Source organism: Miscanthus floridulus, chromosome 3 (assembly GCF_019320115.1).
Source record: "Miscanthus floridulus cultivar M001 chromosome 3, ASM1932011v1, whole genome shotgun sequence".
NCBI classification, from domain to species: domain Eukaryota; kingdom Viridiplantae; phylum Streptophyta; class Magnoliopsida; order Poales; family Poaceae; genus Miscanthus; species Miscanthus floridulus.
In genome coordinates this window covers 108,405,362-108,414,348 of record NC_089582.1, presented here as the reverse complement: position 1 = coordinate 108,414,348, position 8,987 = coordinate 108,405,362, and the positions used below count along the sequence as shown (strand labels likewise).

Genomic DNA, 8,987 nt, shown 5'->3' with positions numbered 1-8,987 from the left:
AAGATCTACAACTTTTATTTTTGTCATCTTATCATTTGACTAAATTTGAATATTTCAAATTTTGAAATTTGAAAAAAGACAAATGGGCGCTGCAGGGGCGGCTGGTGATTGAGCCACCCCTACAGATCAACCCCAACTGTAGGGGCGGCTCAAGTTACCAGCCGCCCCTACAGTGCCATCTGTAGGGGCGGCTGGGCTGCTGGGGCCCGAGGACGCCCACTGTAGGGGCGCCCCCTGTAGGGGCGTCCCCAACCCCAGTCGCCCCTACAGTAAAAATGCCCTGTTTCTACAGTAAGAATCTGGCGTAGTGTTGCCATCTCTGCCCCTACTGAAAAGCGATGTAGTTTGCTCAATGTTCTATGCATTGTTGATCACGTGTCGTCTTCACACACTAGTCTATAAGCCCCCGAGCGTATCTGGATTCATCGGAGTACATAGTTTGCAGGTACTGTGTATGAGCTTCCCCATGTAGGTGAGAGTTTATGCTTGTCTTTGGTGAACTAGATTCATTGAAGAACTAGATGGCTCACTTTAACCTCTTTATCATTAGTATGACATCACTAGCTCTCCAAAAATAATTTGGTTAATTTAAATCCAACATATTTAGTACTCTATTTGGAGTATGAATTTTTCTTGGTCGATCTCTAGGTTTAATGTTGCAACGTGTAAACAAGTTTTTATTACTTTTAGAAAATACAAAACTAGAGAGACGGCCAATTTGTATACTATATAGTATTGACAGTTCAGTGGTTAAAGCTGGTTGCGGGTTTTTTAGTTGGGTTGCCAAAAACAAACTCATGTCCGATAATGGATTTCTCCCGTTATCCTGTATTTAAAATGGCATGTATATGTAGTCGGCCATGGAAAATTGGAATGAAATATAGGCAAATAGAACAAACAAATACTACAGCAAGCATTTGTGCACTACATACTTCAAGCTTCTATGAAACGGGGGAATAAAGTCTCATAAACCCATTCCATCATGCCGGGAATAAACAGCCCAAAACTACGCAAGCTTGGAATATGGCCCTCGTTGTCAATGTGAAGATGACAGGATTGCACGTACTTCGCTTGCATATCAATTGAAGTACTAGCTCTTCATCACTAGCTATATATATCGCACATCTACGGTTGATTGGTACCGTGCCGTCGATGGGCCTTGGCGTGGATTCATGGACTGCCGGAGCCCTTGTCGGCTACGTGCACGGAAGGCGCGGTGTTCCTGAACCTGAATCCCTTGATCATGGGCTTCACCTTCTCAGTGAGCTTCACTATGGCCAAGAAGAGCACCCTGTAGAGCACGACCATCCCGCACAGGATGGCGAGGTCGACCCACTTGCTGTACCCCATCTCCACCTGCCAGAAGTCCGTCAAGATCTGCCCGCCGGAGATGGTGGCGGCACCGCCGGCCTGGTTGTTGGGGAAGGTGAGGCCCAGGAACTCGTTCTTGTACAGCCCCTGGTTGGCGTACTTGTGGAACGCGACGTAGTACACGGGGTAGCGCCAGAAGGGCTTGGGTAGGTCGTTGGGGAGGCGGAAGAAGCCGCCGTTGAGCATCATGACGCCCTGGATGCCGGCCCCGGTGATGATGCCCATGAGGAAGTCGGGCACCGCGCTGGCCACGATCATCATGAGCCCCTCCACCACCATCATGGTCGTGAAGAGCACCAGCGCGAAGTAGGCGAAGTGGCCGAAGCTGCTCTGGAGGCCCACCAGGTAGTAGGCGATGGCGCCCGGCACCACGGAGATGAGCGCCAGGTACGGCGCCGCCGACACCGTGTTGGCGATCGTGAACGACGCCGCGCCGTAGTGCCCGTTCAGCCTCTCCCGCCCGAAGATCTTCATGTCCTCCACGAACGACGGGAAGCCGCCGATGGCCATGAACGTGAGGAAAGCGGCGACGAAATTGAGCAAGGAGCCACGAGCCTGCAGTAGATCGAGCAGTTATTTTTTCGGCCGGGGTGAGCACCGTACAATAAGACATGCAAATTACAGAATTACAGTGATGAGCATTCATACAATTTACTCACCAGGATGGATCCATAGCTGTGGCCGATGTCGTAGAAAACGGTGCCGACGCAGAGGCAGAGCATGATGTAAATGGCGAAGCGCAGCCAGTAGTAGCCCAGGTCCCTGTACATGTTCACGAAGGACCTCTTGGTGAGCACCAAGGACTGCGTCAGGAAACTCGTCTGCCATTCCTTCTTCACCACTGCTCCTCCCTGCAAAAGGCCATATAAACTTGTAAATTTGGGCTCTGACGGTGCAGGGGCAGGAAATGTGCAACATGCAGGGCGTGGCAATGTAAACTCCTGCCCCCATGCACATGTCTCTGTTTGTGTAATGCAGAATGTGATGTATGACTTACAGTTTCGCGTATATCGGCTATCTGCCTCGTCACTTTTTCCATGTAGGCTGAGGCCTTGTACGAGCTCACCAGCGTGTCAATTGCTTCAGCCGTGGTCATTTTGATCTCTCCGTTCAGGCCTTCTTCGATATCCTGATGAACACAACGCGTACATGCGTGGGAAAGTGAGTGTGTATACATGCATGCAAAGAGAAGCTTTCAGATACCAATCTCTTGAAGTCGTGTGATGTGCTCACCTTGTCAAAGTCCTTGTTGATGGTCCTCAGGAAGTGGTCAGAAGGGTTCATCAGTGATGGACAGGGGAACCCACTCAGAGCAAAAAACTGCGAAAAATTAAATGCAATGCTGAGTAAATTGTAATCTGAAAGTGGCACCTATGTCTTATTACTAATTAATAAGGACTACTATTCTACCAGTATGAGTTTTGTACTCCAAGTCCTGAAAATCAACTTGAGGTTTCAGACGATGCAAGTATCTTTCAATCATTGACTACTGGCAGTTCATGCAAGTCAATTTCCTTGGTCCTTATTAGTTCGCAACTGCCATGCTAGTAGCTTGCAAAGACGCGTGTTTTCTTGCTAATAATGTCTTCGCCCTCCCTACTTGAAACCGACTGGCGACTGGTCAATTTGGAAATTATAGAGCTTCCATTGAAAGTTTTTCAACGAGAAGGCTATTATTCATCCAAGGAGGTGATGACCTAATTCCGCCTGGTCTAGTCACGCCGAAACTAACTTTGTTGTATGCGGACTTCTCTTGCACAGTTGTTTACCTAATACAGTGTTAAGTTTTATACTAGACCACTTGTAATCACCATATCTATATATGCAGAGTTATCTGCAGTATGATTTTTCTCATACTATGCCCCATTTGTTTCGCTGAAAAAAAAAAGCCAAAACACTGTTCCGACTGATTTGTTGTGAGAGAAAAACACTGTTCCGGCTGAAAAAACAAGGTGAAAAGTACGGATTATAAGATAAACGAACAGGGCTGAAAAAACAAGCTAAAAAGTACATGGTCAATTTGGATATGTTCTGCAACTGGTGTCCATTCTGTTGGCATTAATGTTGTGGGAGCATTATTCGCTCTGTTCGTTTGGGTTTGTTTAGCTTTTAAGTCGAACTTTTTTAACCAACAAATAATATTTTTCTCTTACACCACTTCTAGTCATGCCCAATCAGCCAAACAAGACCAAACGAATAGGACGATTATTCCTCCACAACAGGCACAAGCTGACTCATTGAAACAAGTTCACACGCCTAATTAACCAGTTGGGTCACTGTCGGATCAGAGCGCAATAAATTTGATCCTTGCTTCTGTTGACGAAGGCATAGCTAGCAATAAATTTGTTCCTACCAAAACGAATGTTCCCGTGATTAAATCCATACTATTTCTACACGCTTCCTGCATGCCAATCGCCTCAAAATGGACAGGAGTTCAGTCGAAATAAATTTTAGCATTGCTGAATGGGCAGGATTATTTCAGTCGAACAACCTGTTCGCTTATTGGTTTCAGCCAGGGCTTATCACCAGCCAACAGTATTTTTCTCTCACAACAAACCAGCATCAATCGAGCTTATCAGCCCAGAAACCAACCAGCGAACCAGCTCAAAGTTCATTTTAGCTTCCGGGTTTAGGATTTAGGGGATGGCGATTTCCATCACAGCCGGACTTTAGATGGAGCGCTGTGGGTGGTCGGAGGCAGCGCCGGCCGCCGGGGATAGGACCAGGCGGGAGGGAGGTGGTGGTGGCTACAGCGACGGCCTACTGATGAAATGAGAAGCCGTCTGTTTTCTCTGTCGACTGGCTATAGCAATGGCTGTTTTTCAACGGCCATATGGCCGTATTTTTCTACAGCGGTCTCCTTCCAACTAGACTAGTGAATAGTGCCTACCAAGGTCAACTCGCAAGGACAGGCAGCTGAAAGCTTTGCATGTTGCAGGTGCGAAACCGCGGACCAGCTAGCTACTCCAAATCTACGATGCATGTCCAAACACGTACGTCGTCTGTCAGCCAGGCAGGCAGCCAATAGACATACTCCAATCCAAACTACTCCATCACGAGGAAATCTTTTTTTTTTCTCTGAACAACCGACGCACTCAGCCGCCGTTTCGTTTCTATATATTTATTACAGTATATATGCAATCCACTAGAACCAGCAAGCAACAAGTCAACAACCATCGATACGTTTTAATTCTAATATAATACTGTAATCATACTTACAAGTGTTAATTAATTATTACGTACCTGGTTGGTCTCGGCGGCGGGGCCGAAGAAGACGGTCCTGCCGTATGCGAGGAGGCAGAGGCCGTGGAAGAGGCCGTACACCTCGGTGCTGGGCTGGTGCACGGCGGCGACCACGGTCATGCCCTCCCGCCGAGCCAGGCGCGCGATGCGGCTGACCACGTGGTACGACGCCGCGCTGTCGAGCCCGCTGGTGGGCTCGTCCAGGAACAGCAGCGCCGGGCGCGTGAGGATCTCCATGCAGATGCTCACGCGGCGGCGCTGCCCGCCGCTGATGCCCTTGTGCATCCACCCGCCGATCCGGGTGTCCGCGGCCGCCTCCAGCCCCATCTCACGCAGCGTCTCCTCCGCGCGCTCCCGCTTGGCGGACGCCGGCATCGCGCTGGGGAGCTGCAGCTGTGCAGAGTAGTGCACCGCCTCCCGCACCGTCAGCGTCGTCATCAGCACGTCGTCCTGGGTCACGTACGCCTGCAGTACGTATGAAATTAACATGCGTATATCCGTCAGTATACGTATGCATTATTCGTGCACGCACACGCCGCATGATGAGCGGGCTCATTTATTGATCACGCACACCACGTGGCCACTCATGCACTTACAGATGTCCCGTAGGCTAGCTTCTGCCTCCGGCCGTTGATCAGAATGTCTCCCTTCTGGCTCACGCTAGAACCCAGCCTTCCTGTGTATAAATAAAATTTTGGGTATATAAGATTCACGTGGGTGTATATGATCTCCACGTTGGTTCGTACGTACACGTACCTGCCAAAGCATCTAGAAGGGTGGACTTGCCGCAGCCGGACGGGCCCATGATGGCGAGCACCTCGCCGGGGCGGGCGTACCCGTTGAGGCCGCAGAGGATGGGCACGCGGCCGGCCTTGCCGCCGGCCGCCGACACCCACAGGTCCTCCCAGGATATCACCACGCCTTCGTCGGTCCGGCGCAGCGACTTCTCGCGGACCACGGGGCCATCGACGCCGCCGCTACCACCGGTGCCGTTCGCCGCCAGCACACTGATCTCCAGCGAGGAGGGCTGGGGCAGCGGGAACGGGAACGAGCGGCCGCTGCCGAAGGGGAACGACGACCCGTCGGTGCTGCGCATGGACCCTCCGAACGCCGAGTCCGCGTCGTCGTCGCCGCCGCCCCCGTGGGCCTGGCGCCGCGGCGGGCTCGGCGTCCATCTCGGCACGTTAGGGAGGTGCTGCTGCTGCTGCTGCCCGGATGCCATGTCCAAATGCTTGGCTGGCCGGCGCGCGCGTGGGATGTTTCAGCAGGTGAGCGAGCTAGCTAGCGAAGCTTTGGAGACTCTGAAACAGTTGGCGCCCAGGCCTCTGCTGGGGCAAAAGCTCTTGTTGTGCTTGCTTACTTGTGCCGTGGGCGTGCGAGTGCGATGAAGGGTGGTGGCGACCTGGGGCTGCTTAAATAGGCGAGGGAGCTTCTAAACGCCGGTAAATCGATCAGGCCCGGCACCGATTAAAATTTACTGGATTGCATTGGATGACTTCGGAAATCTGGGGAGCGGGTCATGTTAGTTGATCTCCAACGGCCTATTGGGCCCTTACCTCTGCTCCCTGATCGGGGGAGCCCAATCCTAATTGGTTGGTGGGCCCTCGTCGCACAGCACATATAAATAGAGAAGGTGGAGATCAGGGCTCGTTTCACGAGGTTCACTGGAGCCGCCATTCCATCTACAGAAAACCCTAATCCGATCAAAGGTCGTGCTGCCAGCGACGAGATGTGCCCCGCCACCGCGTCGCTCCCTCTGCAAGGTCTCCACAGAGCCACTGGACTTCGCGGCATCGCCACCACGACGCCTACAACGCCGCGGCACCGGCGTCTCCTACGTTGCTGCGGTGCTACTGAGCCAGGGCGAGTAGAGAAGCCATAAAGGAGAGGTCTACCCCGATCTACGGGTTACACAGAGAGATACACACATCATCGATCCTAACAATGGTACCAGAGCCGGTTGCCTCTGTGTAATCCTAACCCTAACCGGGTAAAAGAAAAGAAAAGAGTGACCGGGGTGGCGGACATCACTGTCTACCGGTCATCACTGCCACCGTGCGTGGGGGAAAAGAAGCCGCACCGTTCGACGGCACACGGCAAAAGTAAAGAACCAAACAGATCTAGTTCGGATCTAAGGAAAGAAGAGTGGATTCGGATTTGGCCGAACCCTAAGAATAACCCTAATTTTAACCCCAATCCCAAATCGGGTTAATCCCAAAAGAAGAAGGGAAAAGGGGAAGAAAGGGAAGGGAACCGATTCGGATGGTAGATCCAAAGACAAATCAGAGAAGGGGAAAAGGGGAGGGTCGGATTCCGAACCCTAGATCTAAATCCTTGTTCGGATAAGAGAAAAGCAAACCCAAATCCTAAAAGGGGAAGGGGATAATCTATTCTCTGAGCCCAGTTCTTGAATTGGGTTCAACCGAACCCAGCGAAAAGAAAAAGAACAAAGAAAAGGGGTCAGCACACGAACCCTAACCCCAATCGGTCAAACAAAGAAAAGCAGACAAGATCTAGATCCGATTGGGGAAGAAGAAGAGAAAAAGAAGGGTCAGAACCCTAACCCTAACCCTAGTTTCCCATTCGGATGAACTCAAAAAGAAAAAGAAGAAGAACAATACAAATCCGAAGGGGGAAGGGGTGGATCTACCTCACCGTGCGTCGGGATGTCCCTTCGCCGGCGCGGGAGAAGAAGAGCCGAGCCGGCCCTTCGCCGGCGCGGGAGAAGAAGACCGAGCCGGGCTCGGCAAAGGGGTCACCGCGGCGAGGGGGCCGGCGGCGGTGCCATGGACGCCTTCGCTCGCTCTCGCTCGCTCGGTTGTGCTCAGCTGAGAAGAGAGAGCAAGGTAGAGAGAGGAGAGAGCGGTGAAGAAGAGAGAGAAAGCAAACGTCGAAATGAGCTAGGGTTCCGAGACTCACAGCCGCGGCGACGGTTGTTATACCGCCCGAAACGAATGCTCGGCCGTCCGATCAGATTCAACGGCGCCAGATGCACGGGCCGACTCGCAGCCCAAGCGGGAGCGCACCGGCACGGCTTTGCCGGCCCAGGCCCAGGTTGCGGCCTGGGTGCGGCAGCGCGCACGGAGAATAGCTGGGCCGGGCTGGTTTTGCTGGCCGGGCCAAAAGTACAGTGATCAATTTGAGTCATTTTTCTTTCGTTTTTCATTTTCCAGTAAAGGTTTTATTTTCTAGAAAATTGAAGATGCAAATTGGCTCAAAAGAAAAATCAAAAAGAAAAATAGAAAAAGGTATTTTACCTGTGGGTAAAATTCAAGAAATTGAGTGAAAGTTTTTTCGCTGCTAAAGAAAAAGTATATTCTCCAGTGATTTTGAACCGACATGATATTTAACTGGAGAAAAGAAAAGTTTTTCCAGTAAATGTTTATTTCCTGGAAATTGATTAATGGATTAAAGGAAATAAAAAATACAATTTTCCCTGTGGGTAAAATTCAAGAAAAGAAGAAGTTTTTCCACAGCTAGAGAAATTGTTTATTCTCTAGTTAATTTGTACCAACGTAATATTTAATTGGAGCAAAAGAAAGTTTTTCCGCTGCTAAAGAAATTATTGATTCTCCAGTTATTTTGAATCAATGTGGTATTTAATTGGAGAAAAAGAGTTTAGATATGATTATGATGTTGTTATTTTCTGACCAACGTTATTAATAACAATATCGTAATGTTAATGATTTATGCATTAATTCTACTTCTACCCAACGGTGATGTAGAATTAGTGTATAAGAACAGATGTTAATTTTAATAATTTATGCATTAATTCTACTTCTTTCCAACGGTGATGTAGAATTAGTGTGTAAGAATAGTTGTGAAAGTTAAAGATTTATGCATTAATTTTATTTCTGTCCAACGATGATGTAGAATTAGTGTATAAGAATAATTGTATGTTTTGATTTTGACCAACGTTGGAATCAAGGCATGCAAATGGTGTTATTTTTATGTTAAGAAAAGTTTTGACCTAGTTTTCATCTTGTCTAAGGTGGACTGGATAGTCACCTCACCGTGTTCCACTGAGATTGTGGCACCGGTGAGGGAGACAAAAAGAGAATGATGCCACTTGGGCAACTAAGAAAAGGGTTTTTGAATCCCAAAAGATATCCTATGGCTTTTGAGCATAGAAAGTGGGTCACTGCAAACAAGAAATGTTTGACTGTGATAAAGAACATGATTGAACCTGCAATTGTGGGCTCAATCCCAGAATGTGACACAGTCACTGAGTACCTCGATAGAATAAAGAGTCAGTTCACTGGCTCTTCAAAGACATATGTCACTTAGCTGATAAAGCAGCTGGTCACAGAGTGTTAATCTAGAAAAGGTGGCATAAGAGAGCTCACGATGCGTTGTCGAAATTATGGCACTGT

The 8,987-nt window shown here is 49.4% G+C and overlaps 1 protein-coding gene across 1 annotated transcript; it reads right to left on the bottom strand.

Moving 5' to 3' along the window:
• Window positions 1-859: 859 nt before the first annotated feature.
• On the bottom strand, window positions 860-5,977 carry LOC136546411 (ABC transporter G family member 1-like). Its single transcript, XM_066538391.1, has 7 exons — window positions 5,371-5,977; window positions 5,211-5,290; window positions 4,615-5,079; window positions 2,605-2,691; window positions 2,369-2,500; window positions 2,031-2,222; window positions 860-1,926 (listed from the first exon to the last, which is right to left on the bottom strand). Exons 1-7 carry the CDS (start codon window positions 5,834-5,836, stop codon window positions 1,171-1,173), a joined length of 2,178 nt encoding a protein of 725 aa, XP_066394488.1. The 5' UTR covers window positions 5,837-5,977; the 3' UTR covers window positions 860-1,170.
• Window positions 5,978-8,987: the final 3,010 nt, after the last annotated feature.